This window comes from Neolamprologus multifasciatus, chromosome 17 (assembly GCF_963576455.1).
Source record: "Neolamprologus multifasciatus chromosome 17, fNeoMul1.2, whole genome shotgun sequence".
NCBI lineage: Eukaryota > Metazoa > Chordata > Actinopteri > Cichliformes > Cichlidae > Neolamprologus > Neolamprologus multifasciatus.
Window position 1 is genome coordinate 19,947,115 of NC_140455.1, and position 19,994 is coordinate 19,967,108.

General features: G+C 41.9%; 1 protein-coding gene across 2 annotated transcripts in view; it reads right to left on the reverse strand.

The window, feature by feature from the left end:
* Positions 1-19,994, reverse strand: part of usp6nl (USP6 N-terminal like) — a 101,334-nt gene that overhangs the window by 76,654 nt on the left and 4,686 nt on the right. For both annotated transcript variants that reach the window (XM_085137382.1, XM_085137381.1), the window contains exon 2: positions 12,255-12,361. In XM_085137382.1, coding sequence (XP_084993508.1) covers positions 12,255-12,258 — 4 coding nt within the window. In that variant the 5' untranslated portion in view covers positions 12,259-12,361. The remainder of the gene's footprint in view (positions 1-12,254; positions 12,362-19,994) is intronic.

The following is a 19,994-nucleotide window of genomic DNA, read 5'->3' on the forward strand; positions in this document are numbered from 1 at the left end:
ACATACATAAATTTAAGAATGCTGGGATGATTCTGTAAGTTCATACCAACTACAGCAGGATCATTTAATTATTTCTGACAGACTGATTTTCAGGAAGTCGAGTGGGTTTCAGGAAGTTATGGAGTTCATGTCATTGTCCATGAAGGAAACTTGCATTTTATATGTGAAAGCAGGGCACCTATTATGCTTTTCCTTATTTCCCATGGTAAACATACCGCTACAATGCTGGAACAGGGCCAGTAATGCTGTGAGGTCAGGACATGTACAAGATTCCCTGTGAGCGCACAAGCCCCGCCCAACTGCAGTCAAAACCTTCTGTTTCTGAGGGGCAGCCAATCAGAACAAAGCTCTCTTGAGCTAAAAATGGCTTGTTTCAGTCAGAGGATGAGCTGTGAAAGAAGGATTATTTTTAAGACTGAATCACAGAAGCTGCTACAATCAACAGGTTTACTTTAATGCACACAAATTTTTTATCATTCATTCATTATCATTAATCTGAAAAAAGCCAGACATCACAGCAAGGTACGGCGAGGAGACTGATGTAATAATAATCAATAATATGTAGAAGCACTGTAGACAGTGTTTACCTAACATACCAGCTTTAAAAAGCACAGGCACTTTCAAAGACTACTTAACAGGTAACTGGATGAACCTTCAATCCCCGTGTATATAAAGAAACAATAAGATGTAAAAAAAAAAAAAAAAATGAATGAAAGGAAAAAGAAGCCAAATTCTGTGGAGCTGTGAGAGCTTGAACTGACCAATGGAGTCAGTATCTTGGTAAGAAAAGATTTGGCTAGAAAGAAAGCAATAACTGGTCAGGTCTGATTTTTAAAGCCATGTACCAGGGCACATGTGCTCGCTCGGTAACTTTGTATTACCCATTAAATCTCTCTCTCCAGCTTTAGTATCTGCACCGTGATGCCCTGAGGATAGGGTCTTTGGATCCATTTCCTCCTGCTGCCTTGTTTACTGGAAGATGTAATCATATTCCAGCAAAGCTTCCTTCCTGTAACACCCCCCCACCACCACCACCAACCAACCCACACACACACACAAACTCTGTGACCACAAACACGGCAGCCGAGCATCTTTCACAACTGCAGGAAAAGACAGGGAGAGAGAGAGGCTGGCCACTGACCGTCATAGAGGACACACGGGCAGGGCATAAAATAAAAAGTGGCAGCAGACCCTATGTGCAGTGGTGGAAAGGAGAGAGAAAAGAGGAGGACTGGGGGAAGATTACTTTTCCACCTTCTAAATTTACAAGTGAATCCAAAATATTTCAGGAATCTTAGTCCTGAAATGAATCTAGACTGGTGACTTACACACCAAAAGTTTCCCAGGTCTTGAAATGCAGACTTGAAATACTTTCCAAAATATTGTAGTATGACTTGAAACTTAGAGACTACATCAAACACAAGGGCAAAATGGATTCAAACACCAGAACAACATAAATCTAATCTCTAATAGGAAAACTACACAACTTCCTGAAACTGATTGATCTTTGATTATCTAGGGAAGTGATTGTGATGACTCTGCGTCGTCCCAAGTACCATCAATAAAACATTTTTTAAGAAAGTGGTTATATGGTAAATAACTTGATAGTGACAAGGATGACATAGAATACACATTTAGAACTGTATTATTTCTCAGTAGTTTTACCAATGTTGGTAGCACCACCTGAGCATCGCTCAGTATTGTTACTGACCACGTCAATTTGTTTTTAACTACAGTGTTCATCTTTGGATTGCTGCTTCTAGCAAAATAATGCAGAATGTTGCAAAGCTCAAATCATCTCAAGCTGGTTTAATAAAAATGGCAATGAGTTCACTGGACTCAAATAGCCTCCCCAGTCACAAACCTCAGTCCAGTAGAGCACATTTGGGATGCAGAGAAATGGGAGATTGGATGTGCAGCCGACATATCTGCAGCAACCGTGTGATGCTGTCATGTTAATATTGACCAAAATCTATGAGGAATGTTTGTTAAATTTATGCTATGAAGACTTAAATTAGCTGTGAAGGCAAAATAAGGTCAAATCTGATACTAGCAAGGTGTACTGAACTGAACTGAACAGAAATAATGAGCTATAAATAATGAACAAAGTCCTTCAAAGTACAAATTTGTTCAAATTGCAACTGTTTTGGTTGCTGCTATCACAACTCATAAGAATGGGAAGCAACGCTGTGAAGAGAAATAATCAATTCCTATTTGATGGTTTCTGCTCTGAAGCGAATGGCTTTCATTTTCCCAGCTTCTGCTTTGGTTGAATCTCTGTGTTAAGCCGATAAAGCAGACAGCAAAACAAATTTAACTGCAGGTTTAAAAAAAAAAAAAAAAAGAGCGAGAGAAAAGAACAGAAACAGAAGAGTCTGTGCAAAAACCACAACAAGTAGCATTTGGGGAGTAAACATCACAGATTTGATGATCATTTTGCTGCTGCAGAGAAAATTCATCACATCTGCAGCGTTAATGCCACGCTAGGGGCGCATGCCTCGCTTCCTTTCTGTGGGAGCCCTTAGATGTGCCACAGCAGCATTAATGAAAACAGTATGTCATCCGTTATAAAATCTGGACTAATCCTAATCCCTAGACTCTGTACAAGTTCAAATGCACAGCATGCTTGAGGCAACAGGTCCTTGAAGTAGAGGAAGTACAGCGGGCTAATAAACCTGCCCGACCTGCGTAACAACAATAAACTGAAATGGCCCTCTTTTCTAAGGTGCTTTTCCAACGCAAACAAATTCCAATCTCTCCAATAATTAGCTTCGAGTCATTCTTTGGGCACAGACGCTTCAACTATCTGGAGCTGCTGTAAAGTAAGAGGACACATTTCACACAAGGAGACGTGTCATCATCACTTCAGGGCTTAAGAGCTTAACGGGAAAAACACAATGAACACAAGAACAAATGCTGCCTCCGAGTGTTTTCAGGGATGTGGTGTCATCAGCTAAACCAACACAAACCAAGCAAAAGAAAAGGAAAAAAAAAAAGGGAACATAGGACCGGACAAAACTTAGATTTGTGCAATAGCTCAGACATTAAGAAACAGCCTGCAGCAATAACAGCTCTGCTGCTTTAGAAATCCTTCAGATCTTTTAAGTACTTAACTAAACCACAGTCAGTGAGAAACCCCGTTTTTTGTTTGTAATTTTGTCAGAGGGACTGGAATAAATTCTCAGGTTCTCGTCTTTGAAACTTTACGCTAAGCTAACAAGCTGCTGGCTGCAACCTAACTATACTACAACTACAACTACTATAATAAACTAGCAAATAAGATAGTTTATTATAGCGAACTAAGCTAAACTAACTAAAACTAGATGTGAAAAAAAGATTTCGCAATCAACTATAATAACTCTGCATATAAGCCAAATACCCAAAGTACAAACCGTCTGATTTAGCTTTAGCTTCTGATGAGACCACTGTGGTCAGCCTGGCTTGTTGTACCATTATAAACTGTATATCACAGCTTCACATAGCCATTTATTTATGACGCCCTGTTTTAAAGTCTTGATTTTAGCATCGATGGCTGTCATCACCATAAATGGAGGAAAAGATAAAGCCCTAACTGATCAGTTACGACAAGGATACTAATTACTAACAGACATACCATAAACATAAAACAGGGATTTAACTTGCATCATAAGTGGCTCATCAGAGACACAAGCTTTTTGTTCCAGGCTGTATTTCATTGTATAGTTCAGAATTTAAAATGGGAGTCTAGGTGACTCATCAGCCTCTCCAGGAACTCTGGTTTTTAGCCTCGGCTTCATTTGTCTGCTTTTTTTTTTGTAAACTCAGTTCCTCATTGTTTGGCTTTGGTTATGATCATAATCTTTGCAGTGTTCAGCACAGGTTCTGAACTTCACTGCCTTCCACGGCATCTCAACATGACAGTCCTAATCTCAAAGTACAGTAACCAACACGCCTCGTTTAAAGCAGTGCTTTGACACAGTTCTATTCCGCCTCTGAACGCCCGCTAAGAGCTATTTGGATCTGAATGTGTCAAGCTAAGAATGACAAGCACAGCGGGGAGACACGAGCGCTATTAGCTGACACGTACCCGACATGATTAGCATCATAGTGGGGACTGCACGCTTATGTTCATGAAGTTCCCAAGCTTGGAAATTATGGTGGAGTTAATAACACTCTCCCTTCCCTCAAGAGCTATACGCAACATGTGGGTGCTCAGACAAATATTTCCAACAGAACCTCACTGATGCTATCTATAGAAAGGCTGTATATTTGTGGAGCTGCAGCCAGGTGTTAACATGCGATGCTGTTGGGGTAAGGCTGGAAAAAAACCTGCAAACCGACTTGAGTTTTAATAGAACCTGCAGGTCTAGCAGGGCAGTGAGTGTAAACACTGTTTCCCTGTGTGCTCTGTGGTTAAGCTTTCCGAGTCCAGCAGATGGAGACCAGATGAGGCTTTGACGAAGAAGATAATTATCCTGCGCCACGCCCAGACACACTGTGGGCCCAGCACGCCACGCGATGACATCAGGCTTCTCCTGACAGGGAGAGATGAAGGTACACGTCTGTGTGTGGGCGAAGGACAGGTGAACAGATTGGAGTTAACGGTCCATGTCTGCCCTCAAACTCTCATCCCGCATGTGCGGTCATATGTCAGAAAGTCAGACTTGCATTACATCTAAATGCTTCTTTTGGAGTTCGGGAGAGTTAGCATATTCACAAACAGACCAGTAGCCACTACGATGATCATCTTGGGTGGCTGCTGGTCTGTTTGTGAAACCACCACACTTGAAAGCATAAGGTCATGTGATATATCAGGAATTAGCAAAACATGTGGTGCTGAAAGGAAAATTTCACCTTTCCAAAAAACCACTGCTGTTTCCACAAGTGTTTAAAATGAACAGGAGCAGAGATGCATGACAGATAAATGAGATGTTTCCTTAAGATTCACAGTTACTTTCACTGCATTATCTCCCAGCTACAGTTCCTAATTCAGAAATTAAAATTTTGCAACCAAAAAAACAAGCCATATCATACATTAATATTACTGACATCCAGTGTTGGGTAAGTTACTTTAAAATAGTAACTTAGTTACATTACTAGTTACTTCTATCAAAAGTAACTCAGTTACTTCAAGTTACTCATTACTTTCAAAGTAACTAGTTACTAGGGAAAGTAACTTTGGTTTTACTCAGAATTCTCTTATTAATGTGTTGCTTCCATAACTTTGCCAGTCTTCTAGCTTGCTTACTTGCCACAAGTGCACTGTGCCACCTACCAATAGAAAGGAAAAGATAATGTGCATATTTCCACGAGAGAAATCCCACGCCTGGACCATCATTGACCGCTGCCATGATTCTAGCCTACGTCACAGCGTCATGTGCGCCTTTTACATCCAACACAAAAAACTGCAGTCGTGGTGCTTTGATTGTACTCAGAACTCGGAAATTCTGCCTTCTGAATAGGAAGATGTAGGTAACACCAGACTGCAGATGAGCTGCATACAGGGCTGGACTGGGACAAAAAATCGGCCCGGGCGTTTTGACTAGAGACTGGCCCACCATTATAGGAAAACTCATAAAGCCTTTGAATAAAAACAAACGCTGTTGTGACAGTGATGTACACTGTCTTGATGGTATATATGCATCAATCTATCAATCGTTTGTTGTAAGATTCAGATAATTATTTTTTAAAAGCTAGACATTTTAAATGAGAATAAGAAAGAAAAGTATTTCTTTGTGCCCACCTCTCCCTGTTAATGCCCTACCTGGCCCCCCTGGCAAAACTTTGCTAGATCCGCACCTGCACAGTTACCAGCTGTCAGCTTCATAAAAAAGGATCCTGGGGTTATCTGTCTCTCAGAAACAGTTCATAACTTCCCTTCAACTCATTCATGTCACCTAAAAGGTAAACCTGTTTCTCCATCACCTGTTCAGCTCTGATGATTCAGTAAGGACATCTCCTGGTTTCATCTTCATGTTTCCCTCTCACCAGATAACCAAACCGACATCATGACCAGCAGCTTTTTTGCAGCTGTGGCTCCAGCAAACATCAGCTGATACTAGAAATTAATATTAAATAAATTCTAACAACTGCTGATCAAGCTTAAACGTGCTACTGTTGTTTAACGTGACATTGGCTGGTTTCCTCTTTCTGGCGCAAAGTGGGCGATAAACAAACAAGAGAGCCGATCAGCTGATCATTGATCAGTTTTCATGATTGAAGTAGAAACGGGAGAGGGAGGTGGGAGAATGAAAGAAGAAGAGGCAGCTGTGCAGCAAAGACACAGAATAACTCCAGCTTTGTGTCTTTTTCATTGTAGCTGAATTACGGGACAAACTGTTCTTTTTCACCTCAATAAGAAACGCGTAATATTTTATCTGAATACCAGACGGGACAGTTGGCAACTCTAATAACTTATGAACAAAATAAAGTTCAACATCATTAACTTCATAGCACCCACCCAGCTGTATAGAAACTCCATCATGCTAGCTAGTACGCAGTACGGAAAAAGTCAGAATAACGAAAATAAACTCCACCTAAACTTGGTTTATATCTGACTCGGATAGACTGCAGGTCATAACTTCTTACCTGAAGTTCAGTTCACACTCGGACCAGCGGCTGCCTCGGGTCTCTGCTCCTCCTCCTGCCTCCCCTTTCCCTCATCCACCTGCTGCCTCCACCACTTGCTAATGTTACTGAATCTGTGGAAGCTCCGCAATAGCCACCACACGAAGTAACGAGTAACGACCCTATCTAAATCCCAGTAACGACTAACGCGTTCCTGATTTTGGCATAATAACTAGTTACCGTGCTCGTTACCACAATAATAATGTAGTTACTGTAACCCGTTACTTAATAACGCGTTAGTCCCAACACTGCTGACATCCATGCGGTTAGTTGCAGATTTCTTAATGAGAGCTCTGTAAATATTTCACAGCAAAGCATTTCAATAACTGGATATTCAGACTATGATAAAACAGCCAACCTGCTATACATTAAATCACAAGTAAAGCTTTAACAAAACAGAACAAATAGGAGCTTATTAAGTGTTTTTATGTAGACACACCAAACTGTTGCTGCTGATAGAAACTCCTGTACAGCCATTATCCTCCTTTAACTAACTGTGCTGTTTATACAACAGCAATAAAACATTGCACAGCTTGTGAGTCTGTTCCTCATTTGTCATCAATCTCCTCTCCTTCCACTGTTATCACTCTGCTGGGAATCCATTTCCTACTGGTCTGCAGGGAAGGGCTGGAAGTTATTGTGCTACAGACAGAGGTGCAGTGTATTATTTCCAGATATAATGACTCTGTGCTATATCACCAAACAGCTTCTTCTGTTCACAGATCGTATTATTTGTTGCATCACACCGGCTCTGAAGACATGTGCTGATGACCACAGAAATCTAATAAAGGCACAGAATGAAATGTGTTGTGTAACAATGAACACACAGAGACTATGAGTAAATAAAGCTCAACCTGTGGTGACATTTCAAGACCCTGGTCTTTTTTTTCCCTTTCCTAAAAATATCGCTTTCGGTTCCACTTGGTGATTCAGATCCCTCTCACAACTGCGAAACACAAACTCAGTTATATTTTCGTACATAATAGTCTAAAAATCTAAATGAACAACCACAAAAACTTCCTTTGACCCTTTGGTGAACAGCTTGAACCCTGTCCAGTGTACCCAGTGGTCCTTTGTTAACCTCCCACCGGCCTCCTGTGAGAACCTTGAGAAAGCAGCACCCACAGTGATGCTGCATCTAGGGCTGCCACTAACTATTATTTTGATAGTCGACTAGTCACCGATTATTTTTGTGATTAGTCGACTAATCAGATCATGCATCCATTGGATGTAGAACGTCCAGCTTATTGCACCAGCATGCATCTGCTCTTATATAACTATCATTAGCTTACAGCTTTAAGTGTTTAAGGTATGTGCTAACTAAAAATAAAGACAAGATGATAGTTTATTAATTTTAATGAAATTTGCAGGTTGTTTCAGTGAAGTTTAATAAACTCCTTGCTATCTAAAATATAACAGGACACCGGAGTATATTCTCGAGCATCTCACACTTCTGATAATCAGTTGTCGGCTTGATGTTTATTCAGCTGTGTAAAAACTATAACTTTAATCTCAGCCAAACCGATTTACTCAGGAACAAATAAAATACTGAAAAAAGCCAAACAGTAACATTTTTAAGTTATCTAAGTGACTTATATATGTTTAACCTCAGTAGCGAAAGACGGGGGTGGGTTTGAAAACGATTTGCCAGGAGTCCGCTGTTCTCACAAGCTCTAGTGAGCCTTGCCCCCAGCTAGCTATTGAGCTAGTGGGTAACAGACGTCTCCGAAAACGTCGGAGCGCTTTTGAAAATATGTGGTGTCTTGATAAACTGAGCAGATATTTGAGGTTTACACAGCTACATTCTCGCCTGAAAACATGTTAAACGTTTATTTTGTGACCCAGAAAGAAAAATAACAGTAATATTAAAACTAACCGCAACTAGCCGCAATTGTTGGAAACTGAGCTGGGCCGCGCTATGAATTTTGGGACACAGCTTCTTCTTCTTCGGGGTTTAACGGCAGCTGGCATCCTTGTACATGCAGTGCTGCCTTTTTCTGTTTCAGTCCATTATTACAATTACTATTACTATTAAATTAGTCGTCGACGATTTTGATAGTCGACGTAATCGTGACTAGTGGACTAATCGTGGCAGCCCTAGCTGCATCCAGCGTCTAATCCATTTATAGCAGTTGAAAGATGAGCCTTGCTATCGTGTCCCCCCTTTCTTCCATCTGGAGTGAGTCAGCCTTCCTGGTTGAGGAAGAGACTTGTTAGAGGACGCTAACCCCGCCCTGCCAAGGCCAGTGGCTCTGTGTGTTATAGGGGGGTAATTAAGGTAATTAGCCCAGGATATCAACATCACCAACCACCTCCAGGCGAGAGAGTGACTCTATCAAAGGTTGAGATGAATAATGAAAACACATAAAAGACTTTCTCCCAGCGCGCCGGCTGCTCATTCGGGCCCCATTAAGACAACAAAAAACACCAACTTTGTTCATCTGCTGTGTTTTCTGCCTTTGAGCGAGATCCCATCACAAAGGTTAGATATTAACTTTTTTAAAACAACCTTTTTAAATTGTTTATTTAACACTGATACTGTTTTAAGGCTGCAACAGGCCGGTGGTTTCGTATATTCAGGTTGGCTCTTGGTTAAACTTGAGTTTTTGGGAGGTTTTATGCCAAATCCAAACAAAAAGTCCACATTTACAATAACCAAAAAAAAAGCAAAAAGTTCCTGAAAGGCTGTTGAAAATATGTTTTTAAAAAAAATTGGAGTCAAAGTAGGGTCTAGAAAAATCTGCAAGATAGACAATAATGCAGAGGACTGGATGATGAAGTTATTAGAGACTTGTGCAGATATGCTCACCATGCAACACGCAACTAGCACAGATTACATCTAGATATACAAATATTAACGACATAAACATGTTTTAGATTTTATAAAACTAGATATCCATGTCATCTCTGTATCTGGAGTTGATGTCTCTGATCTCAGCCATTTCACAGCTAAATAAAATGTTGATCAAATGCTGTGTTTTTGAAGATGTGGTAGCTTTTAGCCTTAACAGTTGTGTACTAGACATGTTAGAGACCTCTATTCAATAGAAAATGCTCGAATTTCAGTTGGTGAATGGTTGAAATTAGGTTAAATTCTGTGTATAGGACAATAACTAAATAAAAACGAATGCACGGGGACAAAAACTATGATGAAATCTATCGACACTTTGGTCAATGAATAAAAATGACATGAAAGACAAGAGAGACGACATCCAATTAGAACTAATTCATTTGTGTAGAAAGGAGGTACAAGTTGGGAAGTGGTCCAATCAGAAATAATCTCCTTGTGCAGTCAGGGTAGACGTGCACATTTTATCTGCCCCCCAGGAAATGGTATAACAAACTCCCAAAAAAGCACAGTGCCTGTCCACAATTATGGTGATTTATGTGGGTAATTGGCTTTTTTTTTTAAACTAGTTTCTAGTTGTTTTTGTAATCATTAGTGAGGTGAATGCTGATTTTTTTGACATCAGCTGTCTGTATCAATAAGGTTTAGTCTGCTATGATGCATGCAAACCTGAATCTGAGTTATATACAATTTAACCTTGGCCCGAGTGGCACGAGTTCTTTTCAGATCTGCATCAATTCTCTTAGATGACAACATATTACAACATTAAAATGTATTGTTCCCATAACCTTTGCATTACACACTAACACACATCAATTAAAAAACAACAAAAAACAACACACACACAAAGTCGCGTAAACCTCCAAGGTGCCGGTTACTTTTTCCACCGCACAAGACTTAGCTCATCAGTCAAGACTCCCTTTATTCACATCACTCACAATAAATCACATCAGCCATCCAAACACCCCTGACACACACGCCACCTCTTTGAGTGTGTGTGCAAAGGAGAAAAAAAAATCATTAATCAGGTTAAATCTCTTAGCACCCCCCCTTCAGAAGTGTCTGTCTAATCCAATCGGCTTCCAGTACATGCCTCACATGTGTTGGGTTGCCCCGGTAACCCACTCCCAGCTTGCTGGTACACAAATATTCGGCCTTGTGGCTCTGCGTGGAGAAACGCTGGAGAGTGCAGAGAGACTGCTGGCAGCAGCAGATGCTGCTGGCTCCCGTTCAATCCCCGATCTGTAACGTGAGCTAAACGGCAAAGAAGAAAAGGTCGGAGAGGGCAGCGCTGTAAATGCAGTGACCTGATATCAAAGAGCAAATAAATCTATTGTTGCTGGAGTGAATAAATAAACCATTCCTTTCTTAACATCTCACACGTTTAGCTGCAGGCAGTAAATCAAGATAAGATTCAGCAGTGACCCTCTGAAGCAGCTGTAGCTCTGTTAAATGAACTTGAGTAAACCACTGTAGACATCTGCTATCATATTCATGCTGCAAACTGTTGTGATAAGAGTTTCCAAAGAACCAAAATCCTTTTAATAAATGTCCATTCTTCCCAAATCAACAGCACCTCTACCAGAGTAGCTTTGCATGATCCACAGTTCAAAGTAATCCTCATTTATCTCATACTGGACTTCAGTATACTCTGTATGAAACAAGCTGTTTTAGCTCCCCTTCCCTTCCTTTAAGGTTTCTTCTTATTGGTTGCCCCTGACAAACACAACATTTGAACAACAGGTGGGTATCTAGATAGATTTCAATATCTGTTTTTAGTCAATAAGATAAAATCATCTCATTAGTTATTTTTATGCTGCAAAATTATATTGTCACCAATACTGTCACAAAAACCTACCATAAATGTTGCCGTCTGTGACTGAATGTAGTCAAATTGGCAATTACATGCAATCTGTTTCAGACAACTCTGCAATTAACTGTGTCATTAGTCATTGTAGGTTTTCAGCTGAGTTGATTTGATCCAAGTTCGCTTGGACATTATCTCAGGATAGTGGTGCAGAAGAGAAGTCGTCTTTTTCATTGTATTATAAGAGTATTTATTAAAATATCAAGATTTGACGTCCATGTATCGTTACACAAAAGCGCTTCAATTCGACTACCAAAATGGGAGATAAAGCGGGTCAATTGCCATCTTTTGTCTCTCAAAGTCTCTACTCTGGAGTCTATTTGTCTTTCATCTGTATCATGCATCACGTATGTCCAGCAGAAGACAAACTACATTCTGTGTGACAGTGATCAGCTGTGTATATACGGTGCACCGTATGAGCACGTGTGTGCGTGCGTACAAGTAGGAACACATTAACAGAAAATCCTGTACTCGCTGGATGACTCACACTGAGCTGACATGTGGGGCCGAGCCATTGCAGTCACATGACCACACAGCAGAGCAGCGCACACGCACGCATGCACGCGCACACACTGTGCATTGAGTTGACTGAGTCCCCATCCCTCTCCAGTCGCCCTCCCATCATGCTTTGCAGAGTGACTGATGAGGAATGAGGTGGCTAGGGTTGCAGCACTTGCTCCTCTGTGCTTCTAGCATCACGGATAGAAAAAGTCCTACACATCGCATCTTCATATGAAAACTATCCTGACCATGAAGGCCTGTAGATTCTCCTACTTGATTGTCTCTAACTGGTGTTCATGATGTCAAACTCTAAAGCCACCAATCCAGCATTAGAAAAGTAAAATAAATAAATAAAATAATAACACAGCAGCGAAAGTGAAAGGGTGAGCAAACAAGCAGCCAGTCGATAATAAACAACTGGCTGGAACTTACTCATGGTGGGAGTCCAGCGGTGGGGGGCAGGGCGAGGCCCAAGTAGGGCGTGGCTTTGAACAGGTGCGGCTATTCTCAGCTGGGTCTTTCTTGAAGGCACTCATGACCTGAAGGGGGAGGAAAAGACAAAAACATCAGTCGGGAGTAATATTACATTTGAGAATTTACCAAGAAGAAAACTGCAAATATGACCACAAAAAGGCTTCGAAATAAAGAGTCTAAACCCAACAGTGGCCTGTACACGAGCTACACCCTCGATTTATATCCATATCTGTGGTTTGGAAGTGTTGGGATTTTTCTTTGAACTTGTTCTGTTGTTATTTTCCTGGTCATGCTCCCTCCTGTCCTGCCTTCCGCTCTCTGTGTTGGACAGGAAGAGCTCAGGCAGCTTCTTTACACACAGCAAAGCAGGTAAAGTGAGGATAACAGTTACTGTGGGCTAGCAAGTGTTTTTCCTGATGATAAAAGTAATAAAAATACGTGCCTAAAACAAGACACCCTGGAGGTGCCCAGGAGACATTGTTGTTAAACATCTGAACCACCTGAACTCTCTTCATTCAATTTGCAGGTCCCTTTCCCCATCTTTACTGAGACTCTAGGCCTCCTTTGGAGTTTCCTCCGAATGTCTCCCCATTTGCTACCCTAATGTAGCCAAAAAACACAGCACCTTCATCAGAGTGGGGTTTAGTCTTCCCAGCAACAAATGTTTGTGTTTAGGATTTGAAACACTGATTATCTTTGTCTTAGGATTTCATAATCAAAACAGTAACTTTAAAGGGGCTCCAACTGCTAAAGAAATAAAACTAATATAAATATAATATAAACAAACAGAGATATTCTGCCTCCAATCAATCCAATACACACATATGCGATTGATTTTAGGTGTGGGAGCTGGTCGTTAACATTTTCACCGGTGTGGGTTAGTTAACGGCTTTGGTTTTGTGTACATGTGTGTGAGAGTGTCGATCAGTCCAGGCCGGTCACTGGGCTAAATAACAGTAATGTGATGGCACCACGCGGTAATAACGGGTAATTTGATCACTCTGCAAATGCCTGCAGGCAGTGGAGGGAGTATCAGGCAGGAAAGGAAGGGGGGTGTGCAGATGATGGAGAAATGAAGTCCCCTCCCCCGGTTTAATATGTTGGAGTGAGCAGAAGTGCTGCAGACGTGGAGGATCCAATATCCCCGAGAAAAGCAGCACAGGTCAGCAGAACAGTTCAGCAGCAGAGGGATCTGCAATTAAGCAGCACAGCAGCAAACCCTGCAGATGCATTCATAGTAAAGACGGACTCTTAAGCATCGTTATCACAGACACCGAGTTTACTATCCACCAGTTACAGTGTACATCCATGTCTGTCTAGATTTCATATTTGACCGCCCACCCATCCATAACCATGTATCCAGTCTGGGTCACCAGGTCACTGGGGTTGCACTTTCCAGGAATCCCTCTCCCAGTCCTCCAGTTCCTCAGCTGGTTGTGACTCTGGTCCCTTCTTGAATGACTTGAGTTCGCCAGACACTTTGAAGGATGCTCATTTCCAGTTTTTTATCCATAACTACTTCGAATTGAAAATAAATTGAAACAATGTTATTTATATAACTCCAAACCACAACAACCGTCACCTCAAGCTGCTTAATACTGTAAGGTAAAGATCCCACAATAATACAGAGAACACCCCAACAATCAGACGAACCTCGATCAGCAAGCACTTAGCAACAGTGGGAAGGAAAAACTCCCTTTCAACAGGAGAGGCAGCCAACTGCCGTGACTGGCCGGGAGTGAGGGGAAGGACACAGGACGAAGACACACTGTGGAAGATGCCAGAGACTAATAACAACTGGTCCTGTCAATATTTAATCTATTTATGTAACCCCTTAAGTGCAAGTGAAAACCTTGCCAAATTTGAAGATGTTCGCGCCAAAGATGGGGCGCCTGTGACCTTAGCGCCATCTCAGCCTGGCAATATAACCCCTCCAGGCACGCCTTCCACCAGTGCAGAGGTATTATAAACAGCCATCCGTATTAAAATACCACTCTGCAGACTGTGCACCATGTCATTTTCCAATATCTACCACTTACACTGGATTCACAGTAAATACAGAAGCAGCCAACACATTGGAAAACCGGTGACAGATGCTGCTGGTGCGTCAGATGTATCAGAAAAAATACATGTGAGGACCTGATGCAAGTCAATGTTGGGCCAGAGCAGCAACATTTAAAGGTTTCAGCAAGAGTTTAAACTACAAACATGTCACCCTCCAACCATTTTAGGGGGGTGGTGAATCTGCAAGAGTGCCAGAGAGGAAGTGAGATCTCACAGGGTTTCAGGCAGACAGTCTTAGCTCTGAGGCTTTGACCTGGGATTAGAGCCACCATATGTTCACCTCTGCTAGTTATCAGCACTGAGCAAACAGAGCTCCACTGCATGGAGCTAATCAAACACGGTCACAGAGGACTGTGGGCTGATTCAGTGATACTAAGCACCATCCAGAGGTCACAAGGTCGGGTTTGTTTAGGCAATGTTTGTGCCCCGATGAACTCAACTGAAGTGATTTGATTACACATTTAAAAACTGATTACAAAGCAGCAGGATGTAGCAAATGTGGTTTAAGGCAATCTGGCACACAGAGACACAGTAACGGAACTGAAGCTGCTGTTTCCACCACTTTAGTTGCCAGAAGCAATTTACTGATTATTCAATCACTGCCAGAAACTGCAGTTCCTCTTAAGTCCACATGAGGCCGGCTCCTAAAGTGAGTCAATCCCCAAACACTCCCATGTTTAAAAGACCAAATTTACAGCCGACATAAACATGTTTACAGCCTGATAGAAGAAACGCTTTCGGTCTTTCAGGCCAGCTTCATAACATCTCTGCCGGTGCTGAATTGTTTTATAACTCTTCCCTTTTACATTACGCTAAACCTTAAAATTCTGTATACTTAAGTGCACGGCTGCTGTCAGTGACACGTGGATGCCTTTGTCTCATTCAATGTGGGGAAGCAACCAAAGACACTCTAAAGGGGTCACATAGAGAAAGTAAGTAGCAGCAGTGTAGTTAATTAATCACACTAATTAATGTTAATGAAAGTGTCAGGACTATTAAATAAGTGGACACCAAGTTAAAACACTAAGAATACAGCTTTATACGTGAAGGTGGTTAAAGAAGTCGGCTCCTCAGATTTTAAAATGTAGTTTTAAGCCAACATTAGCATCTGATATTATATTACAATAAATTATGAAGGAAACTTACTATTCAAACTAGCTGGCCAGAATTTGCATGAGCAGGTAAGTTTCTGGCGACGACCAAAATGTGTATGTGTGTTAATAAAATACATGTGTGGCACTTGACGTGAACACAAGGATATTAAAACCCTCAAATACAGACTAAGAAAGACATTTTTAAACCTAATATGATTCCACTACCCTACAATAAAATTAACCATTGCCTTAAGGCCCAATTATCACCGATGCAGATGTCTTTTGTATGAGGCTCACTCAATCAAATAAAACCTACATTTATTTTTGTGCTACTTTAGAAAAGCATATGTGAGCACATCTCCTTCCATTTAAACCTTTTAAAAGTTTGCATAGACACCTTGATAGCAAGCAAATGAGAGAAGGAAATCCAATATTCACCCTCCTCCTCCCTCCACTTTGCTTTTATATGTTTTTTTTATATGCTTAACTGGTTCCAACAGCTACTTGCTAACGGTGTCTGTGTGCCGTCTAGAGCTGAGTACATGCAGTGCTGGGTTCATCAGAGCTGAAATAACAAGTCGTGCAGTTGTTCAGTGCGGGACTTTTCGACTCTCACAGCTGACAATGAGATACTTTTATTCTAAACTGCTCCGACTTTCCAAATTTAATAAAAACTGCACTCAAAAGTACTCAAACCACCATGCCAGCCAAGAAACAAAACCTCTTCTGTTCTCTGTTATAAACTCAGCAGGCCAGCAGCTGTGAAGGATGTGTAACTGCCGTTATGATGTGTTAAAGAGTAACTGTGCAGTCTCACAGTGGTTAGGCATCTCTGAAGTGAATTAAAAACCTACTGACATGAAAACAATCCAAACCAACACTGCAGAGAACAAGCGGCTGGCGGCAAACTGAGTCCAAAACTAGCCGTCTCGGCCTTCATAATCCCACACTGCCAACACTGGTGTGTTTGCTGGACATCAGGTTAGCCAATGTCATTTTCTTCTCCCCACACACACATATACGCGCACACACATGCACACAGGCCAGAGGGCAGCTCAGCATCTGCTGGTATGTTGTGTTTTGCTGCTCTGAAGCTGGGCTCCAAAAGGAGAGTGTGGCGGGCTGAGCCAGCAGGGATGGTGGCCAATAAAGACGAGCAGCAGCAGCTCGGTTGCCAAGGCCTGGACAGCAGTGAGGGAATGTAGGAAACCTGTGTGTGGGTGAGCCGCCTGGTGTGCCAAGTAAGTCGAATTCAGCTCTGCTGTGTTCAGAAAGCCTTATCAAAATTCAGCTGATATGCGAATCAGCCGACATCAAAACAGGTGACAGGTGAAGTGAAGAAGACTGCCCGTCTTAAACTTTAAGTGCAAAGAAACACCAAGCAGCAATCTTCCGGGGATGTGAAACTGCAGTTAAAGGCCACTTGAGGCTGTCTCCAGAATCAAGTCAATCCCCATAGACCCCCATGTTAAAATATCCACTAAATAACACAAACTGTTGTGGCTTTTATGTGAGATTTCCTGTGAGTTGTAGCTGACTGGTGCTTGTGGGTTTGTGCTGTTTGTGCCTCTTACAGCACTGTAACGGCTGATTCGTAAGGGACAATCAGCTGAAGAAGTCTGTGGTTCCGTTTTGGAGGGCTATATTGTTTTAGAAGATATCTGAATCTCACCAATACATCTGTACAATTTATGATCTAGCTCAGGGGTAGGCAACTCCAGGCCTCGAGGGCCAGTGTCCTGCAGGTTTTAGATATCACCCTGGGTAAACACACCTGAATCACATGGTTAGTTCGTTACCAGGCCTCTGGAGAACTTCAAGACATGTTGAGGTCATTTAGCCATTTGAATCAGCTGTGTTGGATCAAGGACACATCTAAAACCTGCAGGACACCGGCCCTCGAGGCCTGGAGTTGCCCACCCCTGAGCTAGCCACATCATACATACACATATCTATGATCTACATCTGTGATGATCTTTGTTATTTAATTTATCTTGAGCACACCCTTCATAAAAATGTCACTCCCCAATGGCTAAAGCCTCCCCTCTTGCCACAACACAAAGCTTCTCAGCTGGAATGTGACACAAAGCTCACGGTATTGAGCCCAGATCCTAGTCCAACTGAGCATGCTCAACTTCCAAAGACACTCCATCTCAAATCATCACACTACAAACTCTAAGGTACTGGTCCATTCCCAGGTGGGTACACAATATTATTCCGATGGTTTTAATAGTGTGGCAGATTTGCAGTACTTGTCTTCCTCCCTGTTAAATGAAAGGATAAATCACCCAGTTAGCTTAAAAGCTGAGCCTGGCTCTTTCCAAAGAAAATAAAAGGCACTTACCAGCACCTATGAAACCACAACATCTCTTCACACATCACACTGTGCTTTTGCAGGGATTAAAAAGGGAGATAAATATGATCATTAATGAAGTTTAGTGGCACCGTTTAGCAGACCCTGTCCCCTTTGGATGGAGTCAGGCTAGCTGCTGCCAGTCTCTTTGCTAACCTAATCTAAGTGACCGCTGGCATAGTGTTACCTTTACAGAGAGAGAGAGAGATTGATCTGCTTACTGAACCGTCAGTAAAAACTGAGATTGTTTTCATTTACTGAGAAATGGATTCAATCAACAAATTGATGAACAGAGAAAAAATATGAAAGCTATTTGTTTTTTAAAAAATGGTGGTAAATTTAACATCCTGAGATTAATTGGTTTAATAAGATGAATTAATTGTGGGATCATTTAACAATAAACATAAATGATAATTGTCATGAAACCATCACTATAATCATGTTTCCCTTGGCCTTCAGTTTTACTGTACAATACTCTGACTATTTGAGATGCAATACTTCAATAAAAAGTCATAAAACTTAGGGCAATACTCAAGCAGCATAAAAGGAGGAAACGTAAATACAGCCTTCAAATGTAGTCCGACTCTTTTCTCTCGGCTACCTGTTTGTACGACCACACCCACACAGCGGGAGAAACATAGTAAGGGTCGGCTTTAAAACTACAAACACACAGAGACGTGCTGCATGTGGCCGAGAGGCACAGGCCTGCTAAAGGCTACGCTGCTATGTTACAGAGTTTCAGTCGGACAAAACCTTCTCGAGTTTGTGGAGCCACCTGACGCCACGCAGGCTGGTAAATACACTGCCCTTTCAACAGGAAAGCACATACACACGCACGCACACACACAAACACACACACACACACACACACACACACACAATGTTTTCAATTGTTTCTGAAGAGGCACTGCAGATGCTCTTACAGAGGTAGAAAAGAAGGAGATGAACTAATTTGTGCTTGTTGACCCCACGCTTTTCCATTTCCTGTCTCTGAGCCACACATCCAACAGCAGCCTCCAACTCAGTCCCTGGCAGCATATTTATTTATTTGGACCAATATGGAGATTATGGTTAGACTGAGGAAAATATAATAAACCTTGCTCCAGAATATGGGTGCTAAACTGCCCTGGATATTTGTCAGCAAGGTAACAGTGGATAATTCTTAACCTAAACTAATTGCAGCAGCATATTTTGACCAGTTCTGAACCAAATGCTCTTCTCTAGCAGAGTCTATGAATAAAGATATTCTTCTGGAAAGTCTTGTATTAACAAGCTGTAGATCAGAGAACAAGGTGCTTCTGTGTTGACCGCCGCTGATGTTGTTTTAGTCATCATTTAGCTTAACACAATATCTGCAAGATGAAGCATAGTCACCAAATCTCTGATTTTGTTCATGAGTGAGGCAAAAGTCGACCATGAGACTGACAGATGTTTGTGGTGAAGAGATGGCTTATTTACCGGTCAATCTACCCTCACCTATGGTCATGAGCTTGGGTAGTGATTGAAAGAATGAGGTCACGAATACAAGCAAAGAAAAGGAGTTTCCTTTAAAGCAGGGCTGTCAAACTCCAGGCCTCAAGGGCCGGTGTCCTGCAGGTTTTCGATATCACCCTGGGTCAACACACCTGAATCACATGATTAGTTTATTGCCAGAACTATGGAGAACTTCAAGACATGTTGAGGAGGTAATTTAGCCATTTAAATCAGCTGTGTTGGATTAAGGACGCATCTAAAACCTGCAGGACACCGGCCCTCGAGGCCTGGAGTTCGACACCTGTGCTTTAAAGGGTGGCTGGGCTGTCCCTTAGATACAGGGTTTGGAGTTGGGACATTCAAGAGGGACTCGGAGTAGAGCCACTGCTCCTCCACAGCTGAGGTGGTTCGGGGATCTGGCTAGCATACTCCCTGGACACCTTCTTGGCAAGGCATTTCGGACATGTCCTACCAGAAGAAGGCCCTGAGGTAGACCCAAGACACTTCAACATGCATAGACCACCAACCCTCCCATTATTAGATGACTTGCTGCATCTCCTGAGCCACAGTCACCCAGTAGTTTTGCAATCATGCAAAATTCCTCTAGTAGAGTACAAGCACAAAGTGGAGCTGGAAAAGGGCATAAGAGGTTCCCTTCAAAGCAGCTGTAGACACAGCAGCAGTTAGAACTCTGTAATGAGAGTAAAAACATGT